The sequence below is a fragment of the Equus quagga genome, chromosome 8 (genome assembly GCF_021613505.1).
Source record: "Equus quagga isolate Etosha38 chromosome 8, UCLA_HA_Equagga_1.0, whole genome shotgun sequence".
NCBI classification, from domain to species: domain Eukaryota; kingdom Metazoa; phylum Chordata; class Mammalia; order Perissodactyla; family Equidae; genus Equus; species Equus quagga.
In genome coordinates, this window is record NC_060274.1 from 103,047,443 (window position 1) to 103,074,486 (window position 27,044).

Sequence of the window (27,044 nt, forward strand, 5' to 3'; positions counted from 1 at the left end):
TATGCGCCATGTGATAAAGAAAAAGTGCACTCATGATAAATGAAAAGATAGAAATTCCCAGCAGATAAAGAGGAAAAAAAAAAGAACCCAATAGAAATTTTAGAATTGAAAAGACAATATCTGAAATAAAAAATTCCCTTAAAGGGCTGAAGGAATTTATTCAGTCTGCAGGGAAATGATGCCAGAGGGAAATGAATGAACATCATCAAAAACGGTAAACAGGGGCCGGCTCCCTGGCCGAGTGGTTAAGTTCACGTGCTCCGCTGCGGCGGCCCAGGGTTCGGATCCTGGCCGCGAACATGGCACCGCTTATCAGGCCACGTTGAGGCGGCGTCCCACATCCCACAACCAGAAGGACATGCAACTAAGATATACAACTGTGTACAGGGGGGGTTTGGGGAGATAAAGCAGAAAAAAAAAAAGATTGGCAAGAGTTCTTAGCCCAGGTGCCAATCTTTGGGGAAAAAAAAAAAGAGGAAGATTGGCAACAGTTGTTAGCCCAGGTGCCAATCTTTAAAAAAAAAAACAAACGGTAAACATCCAGGTAAATTTATTACTACTTCTTTTATATATACATGCCTTTCAGCCACTTCGACATTTACAATTACAGAATGTTAGAACTGGAGGGACCAATAAGATTATACATTAAAACAGCCTGATTTTACAGGAGAAACATCTGAGGCTCAGAAAGGAAGGAGTGCCCCGCTCAAGGCCAGAATGCAGGTCGATGTCTCCAGTGACACCTGGCATTTGTACTGTCCTTCTCACGTTACTTTAATCCCTCAGCACCAATTCCAGACCCACTACAGATCCAACACTGAATAAGCAACCTTCTCAGCCTTAACTTCTCTTTGTCTTAGTTTCCAAATCAGTAAGGAGGTTAATAATGGCACCGACCTGATAGGGTTCTCATGAGCATTTAAAAATTAAATATAGAGTAAGTTGAATATAGTCTGGCACATGGTAGGTGCAATATAACATCGTGTCCAACCATGATAATGCTAGCTGCCTGCATTTTCCAAAGCCTATTATGTCTTCCTGTGGACATATTCCAGGAGGAAAAGTAAAAGGTCAAAATGAAACCACACAGGAAAGAAAGGAAGATCACAGCCTGGAAGTTTCACTTATTCATGCCCCACTAACTACTGTTTCATTTTAGTGTGAGAGCTCCTGAATGAAAGTAGGATGAAAAGGACAAGAGCTACTATTCATAGCTTTGGAATCATTGTCAGAGGTAGACATCATTACCAACAGAAATAAAGCAGGATGGGCATGAACATAAGATAAATACTAAAATTAGAAAGCTTATCTTTGGCAAAGAAAATGGAATTTAGATAACACAGTAGTATTTTAGTAGTCAATCACTGATCACAACAAAAAATACATGACCTTGGCAAAGCTGTCACTCAACTAAGCATTAGTGATTAAAATCCAATGAAATTTTCCATATTTCTGATTTTTCAAATCTGTTAATCACAGCACAGTAAGAATGCTTCAATATGAACTGACTTAGCCAGCAGAAAGAATTGAATATAAAGCAAGTCTTATCTCACATGTCATGAACACTCTTACGCATTCTTATGTATGCAAAATATGCATAATGAGAGACAAATGTAATTGTAGTTAAGCATGAAGGCAGTTATATAACCATACTTCCCATGAGACAAGTAAGCAGAATATGCAAAATAAGGGTGTCAGTAAGTACTTCGGGGAAGGGTTGGCATTTCCTTTTACAACAGATTTCTTAGATACAGAAGACCAGAACATTCATAAGATGACTCCGTAGTTCTATTTAAAGCCCCAGAGTTGTTGTAGATGCCACCGGTCTGCTTACCATTTCTTCAACATAAGGGTAAAGCATGTCTCCAAAGTACTCTGTGGCTTCAATTGGAAGCTCTGCCGGCAAATTGTCAATGGAACACATCAGAATTCCAGAGCCTTCAACACTAGGAGAAGCAACATGCTTTATTCAGATGTACAAAATGCTATTTGTAAGCTCTAACTTTTCCAGATGTCTACTCCATTATATTTGCTTCATAACCTTCTATAATTTTGCACCAAAGCATGTAAGAAAATAAACAGGACTTTTCAAACAAAACTTTTTCCTTCTTCAGCAACTCACCTCCCATTTGAATATAGTGTATATGGATTTAAGTGTTCAAATTTGCATGTGGTTTTTCTACCAAATTTTTTAATACATTTAAGCATATCTCTAGAAATTTACCTAGCCTTCATAAAGATGTAAAATATTGAGTATTTTAACACTAGTATATAAAGGTAAGTGAACGTATTATTATGCATCTAACAGCTTTAGCAAACTCACCTGTCATGAATAATGTGCTGGTCCGCATCATACATGCAAAAGGGATGCTCTATTGTCGTACACTCGGTCATAAACTCTATAGATCCTCCTGTGTCCGCTGAAATGTCACATATTGCCACAAGTCTGAAAATAACATCAATACTTAGCTGACAGCATGGAACTCTGAAGTCTCCAACAAGATAAAAAAATGAATAAAAATGTAAGGTGCTTAGAAAAATTTTCAAGGTGGATGCCTACTATTTCCTAGGCTCTTAGCTCTTTTTTCTACAGCTCACTGCTCAGGACACTGCATTCTTCTGGGATACACAGACTCTTCCACTGTGAGTTTCAGTCTCCACAAGGAGGAGGGAGAGGAAGAAGGAGGAGGAAGTGGAGGAGGGGGGACGAGAGGAGAAGGAAAAGAAATAAAAGTGGGAAATCCCTTCCCTAGAGAAATTGTTGAAAACAGACTAAAGTTAACCTACTTAACCAACTCCCTCCACCCTGGTTAGTACAACATAATTTTACATGTTATTATATGGAAATCTCTAGAATTATGAACAAATGTCTCAGCTCAGCATTTGAAATCCTTTAAAGATTGACCACAATTTTCCTGCCCCATCTCCAATTACCACGAGCCTATATAAACACTATACCAGAGCTAGACTGTCCCGCTCACTGTCTTAAATTGTGTTTTGGTGGCTCCATATTTATCAAGCACCAAACCTACCACGTGAAATTCTCGTTCTCCTCACCCCTCCCTCTTAAGGCTTTGCTGAGCCCATGCTGTCTTCTAAAGTCTTGTGATATTGATTGCTTCTAGCATTCCCTTAGCATTTACTTCATGCCAGCTATGTGCCTGAGGGTAGCAACCATATCTTTTACTCTTCTCTATCCTTTAGCTTAGCAGAGTGCCAGGTAGACCGATGTTCCACAAATATTTATTGATTAATTAATTGAACATTTAATAATCATTTGAATGTATATTATATGTCAGGCAATGTACTGGTTACTTGTGACCAAGATAAATAGGATCCCTCTCCTTAAGATTAAGTTCTAGGGCCGGCTCCGTGGCTGAGTGGTTAAGTTTGCCTGCTCAGCTTCACTGGCCCAGGGTTTCACTGGTTCAGATCCTGGGGGCGGACCTAGCACCACTCATCAGGTCATGCTGAGGTGGCGTCCCACATAGCACAACTAGAAGGACCTGCAACTAGAATATACAACTATGTTCTGGGGGGTTTTGGGGAGAAGAAAAATAAAAAAAAGAGATTGGCAGCAGATGTTAGCTCAGGTGCCAATCTTTAAAAAAAATGATTAAGTTCTAGGAGGAGGGGAAAAATCATAAACACAGGAAAATGAATGATCATGATTTCAGAAAAAGAACCAGAGTAACAGACTAGAGAGAGATGGGAATGGGGAAGCAAGAGAGGACCTCACTGGGGAAGCTACTTTTGAGCTGCATGTGGAGACACAGAAGCTAAGAAAGAGTTTCAAGAAGGAGGGAAGGTTAACTGTTAAATGCTGCCAAGAGGTCAAATAAGATAAGGCAGACAACTGGTCATTAACAGGCAAGTCCTGTGATATGTGGATTCCCCATGTGTGATACCCTTACAGTGAGCCCTGCTGCTAAAAACTACCATCATTGCTGAAGTAAAGTCCCTACCTATGTGGTAATGCAGGGCAGCCTTCAACACCAGCATCTGAGAATTTGCCTGGAGCCAGGAGACTCTGAGCATCTTGGCGGGTTAGGAGACGAGGGGTGTTTTGTTCCCAGTAGATCCCATTAATTAAACAAGTTGTATATGGTGCGATCTGTAAAGCAACTTCCAAGTTCAACAAGATAGGAAACAGCATATTTCAATGCAGTGTGCTGAAAGACAGCTACCAGCAAAGTCCATGAGAAATCATTTAATGTTCCTTCTAATTGAATTCGTTATTTATCAGATCAGTGGCCATCTTTTGACGCAAAGACAATAAATACCCACCTAGATTTCAGTGTAGAATTACCCCAGGATAGAGAAATATATGAACATAAATATATTGTGTGTTCTATAATGTATTGCACAGCCTAGAAAAAGGAAAAGAAAAGAAAAAGGAATCAAGTGGCCTAGCACTCTACTTCCAGCTCCACCACCAGTGGAGTGTGACCTAAGTCATGCTACCTCAGCTTCTCTGGGCTCTGTTGTCCTTACCTGTCAGCTGGGGACAGTACGTACCCCAATTCTCAAAGGAATGCTGTAACTATTAAATCAGATAACTCTGTAAGGTCCATGGGTAAATGTGCTACATACATGCACACATGGTAACTAGGTCACTATAAGTTTTAGGATGCATCCAATCACCAACACTTCTGTGATTGGAGAAAAGAAAAAGGATGGAAATTTACTAGATTCAAAATTTTGCAGCTTGAAACTAGTTTCAGAATTTTTATTTTTCAAGCATTCTCAAGCTACAGGTGAGAGTCCTTCTCTATAACACGCTCTATATCCTATAACACTAAATCTAAAATCTAAAGATGCTAGAATCTAGAATCTAAAAATGCTTTGTTGTTCAAACATACTTAAAATTATTTAAAACATTCATTTTCAAAATAAATGAATGCATTTTTGTTTTGTTTATGTTTTATTGGCTTATTTTGAGGAGGACTGTTACATGACCAAAGACTACAGAACACACAAACACATTACTCTTCTTATAAGATGGGGTCAGTGTGCCAACATCAGAAGGATTTTAATTATAAGTAACTTTTTGTCCAGTGGGGATGGGTTTGTGTTTATATAGCCACACTATTTCACCCTGGCCCTGTAATCAATGGCACGCATTTCAAGACAGTTGGCTGAGGGTGTGATTGCAATTTGTGGCCATAGAAGGAAGAAACCTATGTTGAGAGCAAACCTCATAAACACTGTGCTTTGCCAACAGTACTAACTAATCCAGGATAAATACAGAAATCAGCAATCCACGGGAAATGTTTTAGAACTACTGGGCACATGCAGACCTGAAGTAAAGACACAAACAGGCAAGCAAAGGGCATATCCACAGAAGCCACCCAAACCACTAAGCAAAGGCCACTCCAAACATCGATGAAGGCCAACAGCTCCTAAGGCTGACTCATGATACCCAGAGGGCTCACAACAAGTCAGTATGGGGAACTGAAAACCAACATCCACATTCGTAACTTCTCTCCTTGAAAATAGTCTCGCTATAGTGTATCATGAGCAACCCACTCAGAAGCTGAATACGATACTCACATCAGTACTAAAGCGGCTCATGTAGCGCTCAGGATACTTGTCATACTCTACGGGATCATATACACCATCTGTTTTCCTGACAAGATGATGATGGCGGCTTAACACCGTCCCATACACTTTTCTCAGGTCTTGCAGAGGAGAGAGAAATGAGTAAAGTGGGCGACAAACGATAAAAATTTATAGCTGTACAATATTATAACACAGAAACTGTTTAAAACAGTACAAGATACATAGTCAGCGTCCCCCTCTTACCTCCAGTTTGGCAAACTTCTTTTAATTCATGTGGTTCCACATACTCACAGGGTAGTTCATTGAAGATATCTTGGGCTCCCTGTAACAATACATGAGTAAACATCTAGAAGTCAGTAGAAGAAGAGCCAACACATTTTCCTGCAAAGACTCCAATTCATTCTCCCCACAATGACGTAGATCCGCTTGTCCCGCCCTGCCACCAGGACCGTAACATGCAAGTACAGACGAGTTTCTTGCACACAGCCTGCAAAACAGATTTACTCCAGTTTGAATGGCACACACTGGGAGGGGCTTTCATTTTTTACTTAAGTTAGAGTAAAAACAAGAGTGTTTAGAAAGGAGAGTACAATAAAATATTCCTATTTGCTTTTTGCTCCATTTCAGAAGTTATTTCAAGTGGGGAAAGTAAAACATTAGATGCCCATCTCACAGTATAAAACAAATAGTGATGTCTTATTTCTAAAATATTTTACAACTGTAAGTTTCTCTGGGGGATCACAGATGTGTGCTCAAAACCACTCCACAATGAAGAAAGCATACATTCCAATCCTGAATTAAGCTTCCTAACATTTTATTGGCAAAACTCCAAGTCGTCTTGCAAAAGTTACCTTCTAGGGTCACTTTCAAACTTTTGGACATCTCAATGATGTAGGTAAAACAGATCACCCTAAGAACAGACCTTTACACCGTTAACAATGAGTTACCCCTCTAAAAAGAAAAAAGAAAAGAAAAAGCATTCAAAGCCTCTGACAGCTTGGAATCAACTAAAAGCAAAGAAAATAAGTTTGGACCATTACTGTTCTTTACTATGGGCAAAGTAGATAGGTAAGAAAAGTTTCAAAAATAGAATGCCCATTCACGAAAAAGCAGGGCTCTGAACGCCCCACAAATGCCCCCAGCCTTTGCATTAGTTTCAGAGTTTCAGACTGCTTTACAGAAAGAAGACAGGTGGAATTTACCTTCGACACATTACCAGTCCCAGTGAACACAAATGTTAAGGGCCCTATGGACTTTGGCATCAAACCCAGAGAAATTTCATAGCCAGCATCACGGACAGCTTGTACAGCCTGACTGCTGTTCCTGTAGTTATGAGCCATGCCAATGTGCTGAAAGCAAGCACATGATTCAAGTGAGTCTACCACCTGAGACATTTTTCTACTTTTGAAATGTAACACGTATTTTCAAAAAAGTAAACAAAATAAATATCTCACCATAAAAGGTGTGTGATGTCCCAAAGCAAGGAGCCTTAAACCCATTCCATGTAAAATGTTGATCATCCCTATTGCAGAATCAGACCAATAGAAAGACCATTAGTTGCGAGGAGTCGAAGCTGTTCTCTCTGCCTATTCTCCAACCTGTGGTGCTCTGAGGAGGCACAGACCACAGCATCTCAGAATTGGAAGGGGTCACAGTAGCCATCTTATGCATCCCTTCAGCTTCCTGCCATCAAAAACACCAACCCAGCTGCATCCCCATCTATTCCCTCCACTTTCAATCCTGCTACAATGGAAAGAGTGTTTCTCTTCTTCTCTAAGGTTAATCTCTCCACCTTTGCTCCAGATCCCATTCCTTCTTGACTCTCTAAAAACTTCACTTTTATTCCTTTCACTATCCTTCTCTATTGGGTCATCCTTACCAACATTTAAACATACTTCCATTCCTCCCATACCAAAAACAAATGAACAAACAAAAACAAAGCCATCATTGACCCTATGACCCCCATCAGCAATTTTAGTGACCTAAATAGCTAAACTCAGTGGACACTTTTCAGATCTTGACTTACTTGTCAGAGGCATTCGGCAATGTAGAGCCCCTCTTTGTTGGAACACTCTCTTCCCTCAGCACCTCTGACTTGAAAATTTTCATCCCATATTTCTGTGCATGCTTCTTCCCATGCCCATTCCTTTTATATAAGTGTCTTCTGCCCTTTCCTCATATGTTAATCAGCCTCAGAATTCTCTCCCAGGCCCTATTCTCTTCAATCTCTTCATTTTCTTCCTTAGCTAATGTCATCCAGTCCTAAATTTCAAGTACTTTCTGTATGCTGCTGACCCCAGGTCTGTATCTCTAACACAGATATTTTATTTCAAGACCTAACCAACCCCACCTTATAGATTTCTCAATCTGGATGTCTTGCAAATAGCAAAAACTCAGCATGCCTGTAGCAAAGACCTCAGCACCCCTCTCCTTTTTTATAGAACAGAACTTTCCTTCTTCATAACCCTATCAAATTTTCTTTGCTTTTTATTCTGAAGTCAACTTTTAAAAGAATAATTTATGTACAATAAAATGCTCCAATTTAAAGTGTATAGTTTGATAACTGTTAACAAATGTACACACCCATATTACTACCAACATAATCAAGATACAGAATAATCCCCCCACCCTAGTCGATCCTCCCAATCCTTGGCCCCAGACAACTAGTAATCTTATTTCTGTCTATATAGATTAATTTCTTCTACAGTTTCATATAAGTGAAATTATAAGTATATACTCTTTTTTTGTGTGTCTGCTTTCACTCAGCATAATGTTTTTGAGATTCATATATACTTTGTGAGTATCAGTAGTTTGCTTCTTTTTATTGTTGAGAAGTTTTCCATTTTATGAATATGCCAGAATTTATTTATCCATTCCTCTGCTGATAGACATTTGGATTGTTCCCAGGCTATTAGGAATGAAGCTACTATAAATAAGTCTTTACAAGAAAATAATTCATTCTCCTTGATAAATTATCAGTGGAATTTACTTTGTACATTGATATTCACGTTTCTTATTTCTTCTTGAGTTGGTTTTGGTAATTTGTGCCTTTCGAGGATTTGTCTATTTCATCAGCATTGTCAAATATATTGGTCTACTGACAATATTCCCTTATCCTTTTAATGTCTGTAAGACATATAGTGATGACCCCTCTCTCATATTCTTAATATTGGTAAATAGTGGCTTCTCTTTTTTTAATCCGTCTAATCGGAGATTTATCAATTTAATTGATTTTTTAAAAGAATCAGCTTTTGATTTAATTGATTTTCTCTATTTTTTTCTTGTTTTGATTTGATTTTTCTCTCTTATCTTTTTTATTTCCTTCCTTCTATTTGCTTGCTTTGAGCTTAATTTCTTCTTCATTTGCTAGCCTCTTAAGATGGAAGTTTAGATCACTAATTTGAGAACTTACTTCTTTTTTAATAAAAGCATTAAATGCTACAAGTTTCTTCTAAGCACCACTTTATTTGCATTCCACAAATTTTGGTGTGCTGTGTTTTAAATTTTCATTCAATTAAAAATATTTTCTAATTTTTCCTGTGATTTCTTCTTGACTCACGGGTAATTCAAAACTACGTTATCTTCCAAATATTTGGAAATTTTCTATAAATCTTTCTATTATAATTTTAAAGTCAATTTTATTACACGCAGAGCACAAACTCTATGATTCCAAATCTTTTAAATTTATTAAGAATTGTTCTGGGGCCAGCCCCGTGGCCAAGTGGTTAAGTTCCATGCTCCGCTTCAGCAGCCCAGGGTTCACCAGTTGGGGTCCTGGGTGGGGACATAGCACCGTTCATCAAAACATGATAAGGCAGCATCCCACATGGCAGAATTAGAAGAACCTACAACTAGGATGTACAACTGTGTACTGGGGAGCTTCGGAAGAAAAGAAAAATGGAAGATTGGCAACAGATGTTGACTCAGGGCCAATCTTCAAAAACAAAAAAAGATGCTTTAAAAAAAAAAGAAAGGTTGTTCTGTGACCCAGAATATGGAGCATCTGGGTGAATGTTCCACGTGACTTGAAAAGACTGTGTATCCTGCAGTTGTTGAGTGGAGTTTTCAATAACTGCCAGGTGTGTCACAGTGAGTGCTAATGTTTTAGTGCCCTACATCCTTACAAATTTTCTATTTGTTCTGACAATTACAGACCATCAAGTGGTCTAATCCAATACAGAGTTATAACATATGGTGGTGTTTCTCAACTACAGAAGGTTCAAAGTAACATTGCGAGAAAAATCAAGTGGCGCTTTCCCCTAAACTCCAGCTCTTATTCTTTCTACGCTGCTCCTCTGTTGGTTCCTGTCCTGTACCTTTTTCCTGCCTTTTTCCCCCTCCTGCTCCCCAATGACTCACTGCCAAACTGACCTCTCCTTCTAGTCTTCCAAACAGAACTACCCAAGAAGCCAGAGCCTGTCCATAGTTGTTACCCTCCTCCCTGCTCTCTTTCATTTTTAATATTTGTAATAAATACATTTTAATGATTTACCTTCTTATTCTATTCCTCTGATATTCATCACCCTTAGTCACATCTCCATGTTTATTTTTATTTGTGGAAATGAACACTCCCAATCCATTGCAACAGAAAAGAGAGGAAAAACGAAAAAAACAACTATTGATTCCCCAGGCAAATTTAGAAAGTGGGTGATGTCAAAGCCCAGGCATACCTACCTGCCACACCTGCCCACTGTCCAAACGCCACTACCCGAAGTCCTCTATGATCCACCATTTTCTCATAATCAATAAGTCGGATTTCCTGAAGAAAGGATAAACAATTTCTCAACCAGACCCATCAACATTAATTTCAGTGAGGAAAGCACATATATGAGCAAGTCTTGACTTGCTAACATAAGTTACCATTAGGTGCACCATGAAATATTTAGAAAATGCTGGGTCACAACCCAATGATAGGTTTGTATTACAGGTGAAAGAATGGTCCTAGCAGGGTGCTAAACACCCCTTGATGGTAGTCAACAAAACAATAAAGGCATGATTTTCTTTAACTTTTAGTCCAGCACCATCTACAAATATATCTACAGCTCACTCATCTTTTCTTTTAGTCTCAAAGAAAACAAGTCCCTCCTGAGACTAATCCTATGAGCTAGAGCCCAGCTCTTTTCCGTGTCCTCTGAGACCACTCTTCTTGAACTTTTTCTCTTTCCTGCATCATCTCTTTTTCCATGGCTTCTTCCCCTCCATTCCAAATACACCCAGATCTCTTCTACCTTAAAAATAATAGCAACACTCCCTCTCAAGTCCATACACAAGCCTATATCTCATTCTCTTTCTCTCCTTCCCTCCCTCTCTCTCGCTCTATCTCTTTCCCTCTCTGACTCTCTCTCTCCTCTTTTTTTTCTCTCTCCATCCTTTCACAAGTAAGCTTCATTTAAAAAGTAGCACATGATGCATCCTTTTCACCTCCTCACCTTCACTAAAACCACATTCTTCCACTTTTCTTGAAAATCTTCCCTCTCTCAGCAATGTCTTATGAATTCATGCTTAAAAGGTATTGACACATTGGCATTACAGAATATTTTAAACATTTTATTTCCTCAAAGATCATATGATTTCTACCATGTGCATGAATTTAATAATGTTTAATATTCATGCAACTCCAAGTAATTGGTTACAAAATGCTGCCAAAAAGCAGCCCTGCTGGGTCCGTTTTTATTAATTTGCTTGTAATGAACAAAAGTTCATATAATAAAAAAATGTTTCTAAAGTACTTTTTAAGGAGTTTATCTGCTTAAGGTGAAAACATTCTTCTTATAATATTATTTCTATTAATTACTTTCTGAATTTGTTCTTTAGAAATACTGCAAATTAACTACAGCCCAGCTCTTGCATACATGAAATTAGTAGGCATGATTCTATATGTCTATATAAAATACATTTGCCTTCATTGCTTCTACGTTTGTGAACTCTCCTTTCCTGTGCTCTATTCTCAGATTCTAGTCGAGTTTCCAATGTTCTAGCATCCTTACGCCAGGTCTTGGACCTCGGACTTCTCTATCCACACCCACTCCCTACTCTCATCCAGTCTCATGGCTTTAGATTCCATCAAGTCTCTGACAACTACAAAATGTGTCAGGAGGAACTGCCCTCCTGAGCTACAAATTCATATCCAATGGTCCACTCAGCATCTGCCTTTAAATGTCTAATGGACAAATTAAACTCGACTCTTGATCCTCCCATCCAAGCCTGCTCTTCTTGCGGTAGCATCATCTTAATCTATGGCAACTCCTTTAAGTTGCTCAGGTCAAAATCTTGAAATTATCTCTGACTCCTCTTTCTCTCAGATTTCGCATTCATTTCATCAGTGAATCCTGTAGGATCACACCTTTAAAATACACCCAAGCTTTGTCCACGCATCGCAACCTCCATTACCACCACCCTCATGCAAGCCACCATCACTTGTAGCCTAGAGTCCACACTAGCCTAGATTAACAATCTTATCAATTTTGTTACCCTTCTTCCACCTCCCACTATTATCCACACAGCAGGCAGAACAAGCATTTTAGAACATGAGCTACTCTAACCCTCCACTCAAAAAGACCCTCAGGCATTTTCACTATTATTCTCTCTGTTTGGAAGACTCTTCCCAGATGGATATGACTTGATCCTCCATGTCCTTCAAATCTTTGCTGAATGCCAACTTCACAATGAGGCTCCCTCGATCATCCTATTTAAACTAGCATTGTCACCTCCCCAGTGTGCAGCACTCCTTTTCTCCTTCTTCACCATATTTATCTCCATTACACACATCACCAAATAACATGGGAGATGTCTTATTTATTTATCATCTGTCTCCTCCCACCAGAAGGTAAGTTCTGTGAAAACAGGGATATTTTATTGTCATTGCAGTAAAAGTGGCAGACACATTGTAGGCACTTGGTAAATATTTGTTGACTGAATACTCTGTATTTTAAACAGCTAATAGTTTTCCCATAGTATTTACATCTCAAAAAATTCTTTTTCCCTTTTTGAATGCTAATAATGTAAAAATAGTCTTCAGTCCAGGTCTGTCACTACAGAGCTGTGCAACCTCAGGGAAGTCACTTCACTTCTCTGAGCTCTAAAAGAAAAATTAGGGTGGTGGATTACATGATCTGTGATGTTCTTTTCAGCTCTAAAATTCTACGTGGTAATATCTGACCAACAGGCCTTATAAATTGGTAATCATTTGTGGGAAACACTTCTATCATTGTTTGCATTTCAGAATACAAAAGGAATGACATATGTTTGGTTCCTCTTATTACAAACTCCAAACTTGCTCCAGAGGAGCCCTAAGAGCAGCAGAACTATGCAAGCACTAACTCACAGGTCCCCTTTCTCATTCCAGTGGATAACATGGTATATTTCTTAGGTGCCGAAAGAGAACTAAAACTCCATTTGACAGTTAAAAGTAAAAAAATATTACGTTTCTCTGTTAACATTTATGACCATTGGTCACTAATTACCTGTTTTAGGATCTCATCCAATAAGCTCATATTGGCCTCCTGAGCCTTTATTGTGTGCGAGAAGAAAGCATAAGTCTTCTTGGACATTAATTTTTCCTCTGGGGGTCTTTTCACTCCCAAAATTAGACAAGCCTCAGAAATATCCTCCTGAAGAATGCCACCAGCTTTGACATAATCCTGGGAATGTAAATTCGGTTAAAAGTTATTCCACTAATTTGTTGCATTCTATTTTCTTTAATAAATAAGGGTAGCAATTAAAGGCACCACCTTTTGAAAGAATAAACTCTGTAAGGACCAGAACAAATAATAGAACAACTATTTTTAATATTTTTACTTTCTAGGTAAAGCTAAATCTATCGTGTTTGACGTATAGTAAAAAAATTAGAAAATTCAGACATACTCATATTTAAGAACAGTTTATAGTTTGACCAAAACCACTAGCACACATGATTTAAATATATTTGTGAAATGTATATTTTATACCAACAATGCACTGAAACATTAAACACTAAATAGTGACATCATGCCACTATATTTTTAGAAGAAAGAGATGTCTGTAATATTTTTCTTTTTCTTTTGGTTTAATTAGTGTTTATTATTGCCCTACTCTGTACAATGGACTGTGTTCAAGATGAGATGATAAGATACAAAGAAAAACAAACAAGATCCTTCCTGTAAAGGAGCTCATGAAATATAGTAAAACAAAATCAGGAACACAATAAATGAGGCTGAATTCAAAGAACATACGATCAGCAGAATCTAAGTGATATATTAGTTTAATGGATAGTGGGATAATTGCCAGGTGAAATGAAAATATGGAAATTTAAATTAATCTGAAAGGCTGGGTAGAATGTGGAGATATGTAGAGGGAAACACAAGGTGGCAATATCAGTAAGAGGTACTGAAGGAATATATACAAATATGGAGGCAGGAAAGTAAGATGTTTAGGGTACGATGGGTAAATCAATCTGGAAAATAGACTGAACATTATCATAGGTAATATGAACTTCATTGGATAAAAATAATAATCCTCGACATTTATAAATAAGTTACTATGTGCTATTTTTATCACCATTTTATCAACGGGATACCTGAGGCTTGCACAGTTAACTGAGACTGCACAGCTAATACATGGAGGCAGTAAACAGTCATTTCAGATTTTTAAATCAAAGAATGGCATTATCCAGGTAGAATAAAAGAGAATCAAAGGTGGCAGTTGAATTAAATGAAGATAAATCTAGTTAGGAATCTACTTCAAAGGAAAGTATAGTGGACAGAAGAGAGAGTAAAAGAATGAACACAAGGTTCACAGGTGGTTTTTTGAAAACGGTCTATTTGCCCATTTATAGTAGACTGGTTAAATAAACCACAATAAACCATGGAGTAATTACTACACGGCCACTAAATGGAATGAAGCAGATCATTGTGAACTGACATGGAGTGATTTCCAGGATACACTCTTCACTAAACAAAGCAAAGTGCAAAAGAGTATATAGAGTATCCAACCTTCTGCATAACACTGAAGGGGAAACAAGAATACACGTGCACACACACATGCTTATTTTTGCAAAAACAAATATAGGAATGACAGATCAGAAACTAAAGAAAATCATAACCTGTGGAGTGGATGGGAACAGGATGTAAGGGGTTAAGTGGAGACGAAGCCTTCTATACATTACATCTTTTTACATGGTTTTAATCTTTGAAACTTGTAACTGTTTAACTTATTTGAAAAATTAAATTAAATCACAAGATTTAAAAGCAAACATTAGAATTTAATAGAAACAAAAATAAATCAATCTAACTAAATATCATATTGACAATGAAACGACATAGAAAAAAATCATTCAAATAATTTTGAACACAGTATTGTGAATATTCTTTGTGAGATGTTTTCCAAAGGGGAAAAAAAAACTTCAAAGAAATATTAAGCTCCATTTAATAGGTTTATTGTTGTAATATTAGTATTGTGATTCCAAAACTATTTTATGCATATTACAGGATAAAGCAAAAATTGTGCATTAATGATATGAAGAATTAAGATTTTTACTTTTGCAGAAAGATGTAAACATAAAATTTTGAAGGTAAGAAAAACCTGCCGTATTAAATTTCAATTGGGAATATCCTACTGACTCGTGATTAAATAATATATATGTATATGGGTGTGTGTCTGTATCTATGTATTTCTTAGCTCTGTCCACCAAATGAGCCCAAGAGCAACAATATCTCAGTAACAATAAGCACATCTAACACCAGATATCAGATCCTGGTTTCTATTTACGAAAAGAAATCAAGGTTCCCTGATGAAATGGCTAATTCCAGGAGCGGGGCAGAAAAAGCACCAGGTGAGGCTAGAACAATTTGTTGTTGCAGGAAACAAGAGAGCTCAAAGATAAATGGATTCATGTCTGAAGGACACAGGAGCCCCCTTAAAGGGACTCTCACCACCCCAAATTTGGGATAATTAGAACATTAAAAAGAATAATGGTTAATGCATTATCATACATTAAAAGAAGAAGGCCTGTGCATCCATAATGACACTCTAAAGAGCAAGGGAAAAGGGAAAAACTAAGGGAAATCTCTTTTCTACAGAGAATATCCGAGAATAAACTTGGGAGGGTGATAAAATCAGAAATTCATCACTTTGTAAGCCTCTCTGTAAAAACTGATTCAGGCAAAGATTATCAATGGATCCTAACTAACATCATTAGCTGAAAGTTGTTGAGGAACAAGAAATTCACAGGTCATAAAAATCCCACAGATGACTCTGTAATTGCAGAGGGAGAAAGGTAGTTTTGCAATGGAGAGATCTGGTGGGAACCACACCTCAGGCAAGTGATCACACAATCCTACCCAGGTGACGACCTGGTATTTTGTGTCTTTGAGGTGATACAATGGGAAGAATATATATCACTTATGTAATGTACATGTCAAAAGTGTTTAACCTGAATCTAGTCACGAGGAAACAACCAGAGTAGTTACATCCAGAAGGTCAACTGGCCTGGACTCTTCAAAAAGAGTCAATGTCATTGAAATAAAAATCAAAAGAGGGGTGCTATTCTCAATTAAAAGAACTAAAGAGACATAATAAATGCAGTGAACTTTAAGCTTCAATTAAAATAAAAGACTATAAAGGCATTTCAGACAATGGGGAATTTGAACATGGACTCTCTGAGATGATGTTACGGAATTATTAATTTCTTAGGTGTGAAAATGATTACAGTAGTTATGTAAGAAAATGATTTATTCCTAGGAGATGCATACTGAAGCATTTAATAGTAAAGTGTCCTGATGTCTGCAACCTGTTTTCAAATGGTTCAAGGATGAAAAAACATATGTATACCTCTAAAATGAAAATGAGTCAAATCTATATCATAAGATTACTGTGAAGAGTAAACGGAATGTCCACTGCAAGGGGCTTCACACAGTGGCTGACAAGGTAAACTCATGAATAAATTCTACCCAAAAAAGTCTTTCCTGGAGACAAGTCTTATAAGTCAGTAAGACAGTAGTGTCATTGATTTTTGTCTCCCCTGTCCCAGAATCAGGGTGACACATGAAGGAGAGAATAACTAAAGGATACTGTCTCTTTCTAAAAGCAATCCCTCTACCCCTCAGCTGAAGAAAGCATGGAATGGGGTGAAAATAACACTTTTGGCTGAATTGTGGACTTGAGTAGGGATTCCTTCTAGAAATCTCACTGTATTCAAGTAAAGGAATATTGCCATATAATATTTAAGCGACACTAGAAAACATTTTATTTACACTCAGATGCTCCTTAATTTTCATATACAGGTTCATTTTTTTCCCACATATTTTTTAAAAATTGGCGATATTTACCTTATCATGAATGGCCCGGCGATTGGAAGGCTGAATTAAGACCTTGTATCCCAGCTGCGTGATCCCTTTGATGTGCCGGGGAGCCAGAGGCGCCCTTCTCTCCCAGGCATTCACATCCTCCCTCCTCAGGGCCATCACAGCTTTGTGGTGAAGCCCTTTGGAGAAGCTGCGCACCAGCCTGTCCAGTTGGGTCCTATGTGCCCGCAGCATCTTGAAGCCTGGTGACTGTAAAGACATCGTGAGAGAACAGGACAACAGAAGGCAGGAGGGCTCACAGATCAGTTCTGGTCTCCTAAGAAATCTGATGTAAAATCCAACCAACTCACATGATAGCAGATGCCAGATAGAGAAGAGGGGAGGGAAAACCTGGAAATAAAGTGTTCCTTTACCCAAACAAACCCAAATTTCCACAAACCAGGTTACTTATTTCCAAAATAAAAACAAGTACAGGGCAACTTACAGGACACTAACCAATAACTGCTAAGCAGAAATACATTTTTACATACATGTTTTATCAAACATCTATTCCACACAGAAGTTTTCAGCAAGTCAAGCTACAACACAAATACAGGAAGATAATGGATGCCAATATTGATGGCATAAAGTTTGGAATCCTTTAATTGTGCACAAGATTCTTGACAATCTAGCTCCAACCTCTCTCAAGTTTCACCTCTGACCGTTCCCTAAACTCGTGCCACTCAGACTGTTTTGCAGCCTGTTGTCCATCAGTGAACTGCTTTTTACTCGTCTGCGGTAAGATATGTACAGAAATAGAAGGTCAGCACTTAGAAACCTTTATATCACATGATCATTTTTCTAGCAATTCTTTGTTATTGAATTTTATAAAAGTATCGGTCTCGGCAGATTGGAAATTTAAGAAAACAAAACAAACAAACATGTTCCTCCACCATAGGTGCTAGAAGTTTAAGAAGAGCAGCTCTAACTCCCCCTTCCCAACCTGAGACCCTCAGCCCCACCTTCACTGACCCTCTTGTTCCTCCAAAAGTGCTGTTCCAGGGTTTTCTCTCCGTACCACATCCTTTTGCTATTACTTTAAACCCAGAATTGTCTTCATCAGTTTTCTAACTGCTATTCCAGATTGCATAATTTCATTCTTTTATTTAATCAAGAAATGTGTACAAGAGGTTTACTATGCATGCACATACAGCAAACTTTATACAAATTGTTAAAGCATAAATACCAAACAGTATTCTTTCCCTCTTCAGATGGTTACACACATTTAGTAGTCAAATGCCATTTCAGATGATAACTTGTTGGATCATTTGGATACTAAATCTTAGTTTTCTATGTTTAAGATTGGTATCAAAATACTATAGGGATGGGGCTGGCCCAGTGGTGTGGTGGTTAAGTTCCTGCACTTAGCCCAGGGTTTGCCGGTTTGGATCCTGGGTGTGGACCCACACACCGCTCATCAAGCCATACTGTGGTAGCATCCCACATACAAAATAGAGGAAGACTGACAACAGATGTTAGCTCAGGGCCAATGATCCTTACCAAAAAAAAAAAAAAATACTTAGGGACCAAATGATTTCACATCTTCTAGAAATTTCCAACCAATTACTGCTAACATATAGCAAATTCTTATGGAACACATTTATGTTACATCAGACTGCAAACTCTCAGTCAGACCCATCTTACAGATGGGGAAGTTTTGTTCAAACACTGGAGCATACAAGTACGTTCCTGGGGGCAAACAACTCCTTGGCACTCGAGATAAAAAATGTATAGGTCAGCTCACAACACAACAGACTAAAAGAACAAAGACAACAGCAAGGAGTCCAGCTAAGAAGGCTTTAGGAAGAAGAGAGGCAGGAAGAGATGACACTGCACACCGCAAGTGAGCCGCCGATGATGACTCAGCCAAAATACCAATATTCAAGAGTTCAGTGAAAGATTGGTATATACTATCTCCAATTTGGGGTTTATTTACATAGTTTTGTTTTTAAAAGCGACGACATTAGGTCCAAACACAAGCCCAAGCCCATAGCATTTATTCTCCCCCAAGCCAAAGGAGAAGCTGCAACGTCTCATTGAACTTGAATCCCTATGTTCTTAAGGAAAACCCATTTCAAAGACAAGTGATTCATTTGAACACACTGATCAGCCCAGAAATGGACCCACCTTCCCAGCAGGGGCTGTGTTTCACATGCCATACATGACCAAGTGACCTTACAGCCTTTATTCTTAGTAGCAATTCTTGGCACTAACATGAGGGAACAGTGAGGTAATTTAATCTCTCCCCTCAGTCCAAACTTGATTTATGATCACAGCCTCCTCTCACTCAGTCACCTCCCTCTCCCTCCTGGCCACCTGCTTCATCTGGGGTGGGGGGTTCGGTGTGAGAGGAGAGATACAGTCACATGCACACATGTAATACACATACACATATTTGCAAAGGCAGGCTTTCTATGGGAACTAGGAAAGGAAAGTGACAGGGGCTGACCTTCTGGAGTTTATTTGGGAAGTTGTTTCACTTTCACATTTTGTAGGGAATTCTTAAATCATAATTCCTGTACCTTTGTTTTTAAACAAATGTAGTAATAGTTACTGCTGATTTAACATTACATGCCAAGCACTATGCCGAGCACTTTACAGACGTTATTTCATCTAGTCCTTGTAAAATCTTATTAAGTAAATGCTGTTATCCTCATTTTACAGTTGAAGGAACTGGAGTCTGACTAGATTTCTTGCTTTTAAGCAGAAGCAGGATTCCTAGCTTAATATGTAACACTTGGGATTTTCTTTTCATTGCCAAAGCCTGCAGATGCATAGGACAGCAACTTTAATAGCTGTAGTAAATGATTAGTTCTCCTCTCAGCATGGGCGGTGCCTCTACCCATCGCTTTCCTATGTGCCACCAAAAATCTTTCCTGTGTCCCTGCCAAGGTAAATTCTAAGTTTCTGGGTGGTTAGAAAAAGATTTGATTATAGCAGGTATGATGATGTCAGCAACCACCTGAACCATGAAACTTGGTCTCAGCATAGAATTTTCCAGGCCCATTATTCATTTCATTCTAAGGTTACCAAGAAATAAGTAACAGTAAGGATTCTGAATTGCTCTTAGGTAGGGCACTGCAAGTGTCTGGTGGTAGTTCATGGAAATGCCCAAGTGGGCTGTTCTCAATTTCCCTGCCCTAGATTTTGTGGGCTTTCTCTAGAACATCAGGAAGTAAACGTGATGTACATTTCTGGCAATGCCTTCAGTGACACAGAGCAGGAAGACCCCTGGTTTACACTCTGGTTCTAGTGAGGTTACTTGACAGTGCCGATGCTGATGAAGCCTGGAACACAAGCAAGCAGGATGTGGAAAAGCCAGAGGAGGAGAGGTGAAGGAAAACAAAGAACTAAGGAGAATAAGGAGGAGGAAGAGGAGAAGAGGAGTAAAGGGGAGAAAGAGAAGCTTCTCATGGTCAGGGGGCGGGGGAACAAGACCTTTCCCCTGACAATTTCAAAGTCTTCCCTTCAACACACGAAGGGCCAAAGTTGCAAAGAGCATAAAAATGAAATTTAAAAGATTCTTCTCTATGTTTTTGTAAAACAAGAACAGCACTAAGGTATACATTTTTACCTACCTGGGGTTGATTAGGAATTTGAAATATCTCTAAAAGTTATGGGAGCACCATAGTGAATTGCACAGCCAGGCACTGAGATCGGAGGACAGCCAGTGGACGGACTCTAGCAACAGAGTCTCACAATACAGCGGACTATATGATACCACCTCACCTCTCTTTCCATCCTTCAATCTGGGGAAGACCTACAAAGTTCTTTTGATTTAAAAATTATCTTATCACTGCAATGTACACATGAGAATAGGGGGCAAGAAAAATGCTTAAATGCTCTTTGTATTTTCTATCCTTTTCAAGAGAAATGAGAAGGTAAACGGTCATTAGAGAGACAGACAGACAGACAGAACAACTGAGCTTGGCACTAGACACATATCCCACCATTTTCTTTCAGTGACCATGAAATAAACCATAGTCACTGAGTACATCATCAACCTAAATCACATAAAGGAACCAAAGACGATTTTGAGAGGTGTATTTATAAAAGATTATATCTGAAGAAAAGACACTCTCAAGGGCAGAGGACCTCAGATGCAGCTGTGAAGGTCCTTTCAAATGGTGAGCAGACTGGTCTTTTATACAATTACATATATTAATATAGAAGAAGCTAATAATTTGTTTCTAGAATGAATATTTTCTAATTTTTAAACAAAAATATAATAGAACCTACATTATCATTTTGATTGATCATCATTAATTATGGGAGAGATATTTTAATTTTCTCTTTTTAATTCAAAAAAATACTTTGTGGGTACTTAAGGTGTTAGAACATGATGTTAGATACTTGTAAAGAAGCAGCAATCCAGTCCTTGCTCACTGTCATGGGATCCAACAGGAGCAGGATGGGACAGCTTCATCTAAGTGGCCCCAATCAAAATCTGATGGTGAATTATCAATTACTGATTATAACTGAATATTAGAGTCAGAATGGACCTGATAATACAGACAGGGTAGTGAGGCCCATGGAAATAAGGGATGTTCCATGCTTCATAAAAAGCATTTCCCAAGCCTCTATGGATTAATCGTAATAAAACAGTCAGCTGTTCTGGCATAACTCTTCAGTGTAACTGGATTAGGTTATATTTACCTGCTATTGTTCAGGTAGTACTTATGCCATAAAAAAATGTATTTGATTTGTGCAGGTTTTCATGAGTAAGAGTGGTAGGTGGATGAAGAGAGCTGAGGTCTACACAGAGCTGTTTATTCTTCTATCAAATATTCAAAAATCCTTTAAGTCTCTTCAATCCTTTCCATAGCATCAACCTAATCAGAAAACTTTTTAAACTCAAAGACCACCTACCCAAACCAGAACAACATGCAAGCAAATACAAGAGCTTAAGTACAAAAAGGGCTAGGCTTGGCTCCTCCTAATTTCTGTTGCTTCCACCGGGACATATATAAAAAATTACAAATTCAGGGGCCAGCCCCATGGCCAAGTGGTTAAGTTTGCGCGCTCCGCTTGGGCGGCCCAGGGTTTTGCTGGTTCAGATCCTGGGTGCGGACATGGCACCGCTCATCAGGCCAGGCTGAGGCAGCGTCCCACACAGTACCAGAGGCACTCACAACTAGAACATACGACTATGTACTGGGGGGCTTTGGAGAGGGGAAAAAAAAAGAGGAAGACTGGCAACAGATTGTCTCAGGGCCAATCTTTCAACAAAAAAAATTAGAAATTCATTACTGAAGAAATTAAGGCCAAATCGTCCATCTCTAGCTCCCGTAGTCACAGATGTGCTCTTTGTCTTTATATTTTTTTTTAAAGATTTTATTTTTTTTTCCTTTTTCTTCCCAAAGCCCCCCTGTACATAGTTGTATATTCTTTGTTGTGGGTCCTTCTAGTTGTGGCATGTGGGATGGTGCCTCAGCGTGGCTTGATGAGCGGTGCCATGTCCGCGCCCAGGATTCGAACCAACGAAACACTGGGCCGCCTCTAGCGGAGCGTGCGAACTTAACCACTCGGCCACAGGGCCAGCCCCTGTCTTTATATTTTAGATCTTTAAAATAATGCCACTAGAACATAATTCAGTGACTCTAAAACCATCAAACCACATGGGGAGATTTCTCAATGCTGAGTTATTTCTAATAATCAGGCATTCATCTTAACTAAATATTGAGAGCTTAAGGATAGAGTAGCCTTGAGTTGAAGGAAATAAAGTAATAGATGAGAAATGCAAATGATTTATATCTACCCTTCCAATTCATTCCAGAAACGCAAGTGTATTTAAAAAGCCATTGTTTCCCACGAAGCCCTGATACTGTAAATAAGGGTGGGCCATTCCGTGGCTGTGAGTCTTGGTTCACACTACGTATTTGGTATCCAGACCATAATAATCCTAGAGAGGTCCAAAAGAGTTCCAAATTAATAGAACATCTGGTGATGGCCTAGAACTAACCCAAATACCTCCCAACCCAAGGCTTGTTAGAACTAGGCTTGCACATGCAGCAATACTCCACACTTCCACTTCCGGTTGCATAGGTACCTTCTTTTAATGCTTCCACGTTAAACCGCTTATAAAATTGCCAGCCAGAAGTTTAAAAAACAAGTAGACTTATGAGGGGTGGGGAGGGGGAGTCTAATAGTATTAATTAATCTGGTCTGAGAATATTCATATGTTCCCAAGCCCATCACCTACTCAAAGTCATCCAAAGATACAAGACCCCTGACTCTCCTGGTCTCTAGCCCACAAATTTAGTTTCATTGAGATGGAACGCAAAGTTAGTTCTGAATTGAAGTCTAATCCAGAACGTTTATCTGCTTATTTGTCTGTCTCTTTGCTGAACTGTAAACACTTTGAGGGAATGAATTGTATTTTATTCATCTCTGTTACTGGCGCAAAGGAGAACTCAAACGTTTTAAGAAAGAATGAATGAATAAAAGAGCAAATTTAAATGCACGTCATAAAGACCTATGCATCAGAGAAAACAAAACAGACACGATAAGAATGGGGACTTAATCCCCCCTCCCAGACCACCACAACACCTCACAAAAGATCTATTCTCTGCCAAGATCTCATGACCAATGAATGTTATGAAATGCAACATAATACGTAGGAAAATCCAGACCTGGGAGCTGAGACATTTAACTAGCTTTGGGGTTCCTTCTCAGTTTCCTCATCCAGACTGGAATATAATCCTGGAGTCCCTTTTAGTTCTAATATCCTGCTTCTATTAAGCATGGTACTGACTGGGCACTATGGATTACAAAAGCATTAGAATTTTAAAACATAAATGCGTACTCTCACTGAAGAAGATCCAGCTAAAGTACACTAAACAGGGAAACCAAACACCAAAAACACTAAGGAAGATAAGACATTCATCTAGGTACCTCCATTAACTGCAGTGACTGGGAGCCCAGAGCTTCCAACAGGAGAGGGATGCCTCAAAGGCAGCTTGGCTCTCCTCCACAAATAGCCTGGGTTGCTCCGCTCTCCACTCACTCTGTGACATTGATATGTAACTTAACCTATCTGTGCCTCATCCGCAAAATGGAGTCATATTAACTTCTACCTCTCAGGGCTGTTGTGAAGTTTATCTGAGCTAATGTGCATGAAGTGCTGAACATTGCCTTGCATGCTGTGAACACTCAATAAAGGGTAAGAAAAAGACTCCAAGCCTGCCCACTCCTCGAAGGTGAGCACAAGCACACCACTCAAGACACTACTCTCCCTTGCTCTTTGTCACACTGTGGTAAGGCCTTCACAATGGCCTTACCTCTCTCTCCCCTCTCTGCTTGTATTTTTCAGGGGAAAAAAATGGAGTCCAATGAGCCCTCTATTTAATCTTGTATTTCATCAAATTTAAGAGACATTTTTTTCACATTTTACCATCCCTGAATAGGGATGCATCTTAAAATTGATAGCATCTTAGATTTGATGAATATGATAATAATGTTGTTGGTTATTTCTCATACCAAATGTATAGGGTTTCTGTGATTCCATGAATTCCATAGAATTTTCTGTGGCCTCACCAAGAAAACTTGCCACTGTTTATAATGTTATTTCTATGAGAAAATTAATACAAGAATATTTGGAAAAATGAAAACTTTTTTGTTAAATGGGCACAGCCTACACACCAAAGATCACTTCCAAAATCCTGAGCCAAGGTCTATTAAGGCTTAAATAAAGGACTAGTTAGTTAGGGAGAAAAATTTCAATTGCAAATAAATCAAATTAAAGTTCTGATGATGCTTTCACCAATAACAAGGGAGATTGATAACAAGTAGAATGTTCCAGGGGCCGGGTGGCACAGCGGTTAAGTTCGCACATTCTGCTTCTCAGCAGCCCGGGGTTCGCTGGTTGGGATCCTGGGGGACATGGCACCACTTGGCAAAAGCCATGCTGTGGTAGGTGTCCCAGGTATAAAATAGAGGAAGATGGGCATGGATATTAGCTCGGGGCCAGTCTTCCTCAGCAAAAAGAGGAAGATTGGCAGTAGTTAGCTCAGGGCTAATCTTCCTCAAAATAATTCATTAATCAATTAAATAAAATAAATAAAGAATGTTCTGGAGAGTAGGAAAGTACTTGGGTAAGTTGGCTTAAACCTTTGTCCTCCTAACCCACTTTGCACAATGGCCACCAGTTTACATTGCCAGAAGGTGTAGCCCCAAGTTCACTCATCTTCAAGGGGGAAAAACGGGGAGGGGAGTACAAGCGACAAACATATGCAAAATACACACACACAGAGACACACAGGCACCCACACAAGGTGCTACCGGTGTTTTTTTTGTTTTGTTTTGTTTTTTACTATTATAAAGTATGCGAAAGCCACTGCCCGAGTCAATGATCCTCTGTCCTTGTATAGTTACATCGGCATAATCACAACTACATCTCCACATTCCGATAACTGATGAGCCACAATATCAAAAAATGTTCATCTTTCTTTCAGGTTGGGGAACACTCTCTCTCCCTCCCTCTTCCCACGCCCCACCGCACTTCACTCCCCTAAAATGAGAGTCTAAAAAGCACATCTCTTCTGGAAGTTGTCAGGACATTTGGCCCCGTTCAGTCAACCAGAGTAAGCGAGAAACTGCTGCTACCCCCGTCCCCTCCCGGCTCAAGCGCTCACACTGGCCGGCACAACGCCTGCAGGGTCTCGGGGGTTCAGGAGACGCTGCCGTCCCGGGCGCCCAGCTTTCTCACGCCTCCTCTCTCTGTTAGAGCGTAGACAAGGAGCAACAGCTTGCTGGGGGGAGGGGGGACGACGGGGGATGGAGGCGGTTGTCTCTATCTCAGAGAGAATGGCCAGCCCGAGATGGCCAGAGTGAGAAGTTTTGTGATCAGTTTGGCTACGCAGGCCAGAGTTGGAAAGGTCAACGGCAACGGCGCAGAAAGAAAGCTGGGGAGGGGGGGTTGTCCCCACAACCTCCATCAACCACCCCCCGCAGCCAGGCATCCTAAAGAAGCGTGCAGTCCAAGAATTAACAGGGTGTTCGTTCTCCAGCTTCAGCACCAACCCTTGACTCCCCAACAACCGCACCGCCCCCCACGCACACCAAAAAAAAGAAAAGAAAAGAAATCCAAATGCCATCTCTTCCCTCTCCTATTCAGAAATTCCCGAGCTGAGCCGGCTGCCCTCCTTCCCTCGGAGGGGAGGCCCGGCAGCGAGGCCCCAACGCCCTTGCTCGCCCCGGAAACGGCCGGGGTCCCGAGTCGGGTCGCTGGGGCGCAGGGAGCAGGAGGCCCAGCTCGCCCACCCCTCGGCGGACCGCGGAGTCCCGCCGGCCAGTCCAAGCGCACGTCGCAAGCTAGGTGCCCCGCACGCCTGCTCAGCCCTCACCGAGCACCCCTCCTCACCTTGTCCTCTCTGGGGCGCCCACCTGTCCCGCCCCCTCCGGGCTCCCGCGTCCGGGCAGCTCAGGCTCCGAACTCCCAGCAGAAATTGGGATGGGCTTCAGGGGAGGGGTGTTTGCTCAACTTGTGAGCACGTCACGCCTCTCCCTCCCGCAGCCAATCAGCGGCCGCCCTGAGGGAACAACCTTCTCCTCCGCCAATCGGCGGCACTGCCAGCTCCTAGGTCATGCCCCGCCCCTGCCCCAGCTCCTGCCGGAAAACCCTTCTCCTTTAAGATCTCCGACTTGCGTCATCAGCTGGGGGCGTTACGTCTTTCCAGGACAGTTATTGACCAAGTTTGTAACCGTCCATAGCAGAGGACAGGCGGAGACGGAGAAGGGTGAAAAGAGTCCGAGAGTTGCACGCTAAATAGATGTGTGTACCCCCTGGAAAAAAAGTTACGAGTTCGGGTAGATCACGTTTGTTCAGCGATATGCAGTTTTCAAAGCATTTTCACAGCTTCGTAACAAGCCTGTGAAGCCAGACAGTTCTTAGAATCCAGCAAAGCTGAGTTTTAGAATACAGCAACTGAGACTGAGAAATTAAGTGTAGTGCATCCACATCCAATGAACGTGAAGAATCCATGTGCATACGACAAAGTCCAATGTGCTTTAAAAGTCCTAACTGAGCGGCTTTAGAGGGACAGGGATAAACGCATTTCATAAAGACTTAGCCTCAGTACTACAGGCTAACAAAACGCCTGAAGCCCCTCTGTGGTCCTAGGGAGTCAATGGCCAGAGGGTTATCTTCTCCTGTTTTTATAACTT

The 27,044-nt window shown here is 40.0% G+C and overlaps 1 protein-coding gene across 3 annotated transcripts in view; it reads right to left on the minus strand.

Annotated features, from left to right (window-relative positions):
- AASS (aminoadipate-semialdehyde synthase) overlaps positions 1 to 26,342 on the minus strand; it is a 54,790-nt gene extending 28,448 nt beyond the window's left edge. The window contains exons 1-11 of one of the 3 annotated variants that reach the window (XR_006889769.1): positions 25,973 to 26,187; positions 16,866 to 17,090; positions 13,026 to 13,202; positions 10,237 to 10,321; positions 7,017 to 7,084; positions 6,765 to 6,911; positions 5,806 to 5,884; positions 5,554 to 5,681; positions 3,966 to 4,114; positions 2,324 to 2,446; positions 1,835 to 1,946 (exon numbers count right to left, since the gene is read on the minus strand). Coding sequence is in view for 2 of the 3 variants with exons in the window: in XM_046669688.1 (XP_046525644.1) it covers positions 1,835 to 1,946; positions 2,324 to 2,446; positions 3,966 to 4,114; positions 5,554 to 5,681; positions 5,806 to 5,884; positions 6,765 to 6,911; positions 7,017 to 7,084; positions 10,237 to 10,321; positions 13,026 to 13,202; positions 16,866 to 17,090; positions 25,973 to 25,975 (1,296 nt within the window). In the remaining variant the exon portion in view is untranslated. Of the gene's footprint in view, positions 1 to 1,834; positions 1,947 to 2,323; positions 2,447 to 3,965; positions 4,115 to 5,553; positions 5,682 to 5,805; positions 5,885 to 6,764; positions 6,912 to 7,016; positions 7,085 to 10,236; positions 10,322 to 13,025; positions 13,203 to 16,865; positions 17,091 to 25,972; positions 26,188 to 26,241 lie in introns of those variants that run through there. The other 2 variants (XM_046669689.1, XM_046669688.1) reach the window with 2 other exon arrangements.
- Between the last annotated feature and the right edge of the window lie 702 nt (positions 26,343 to 27,044).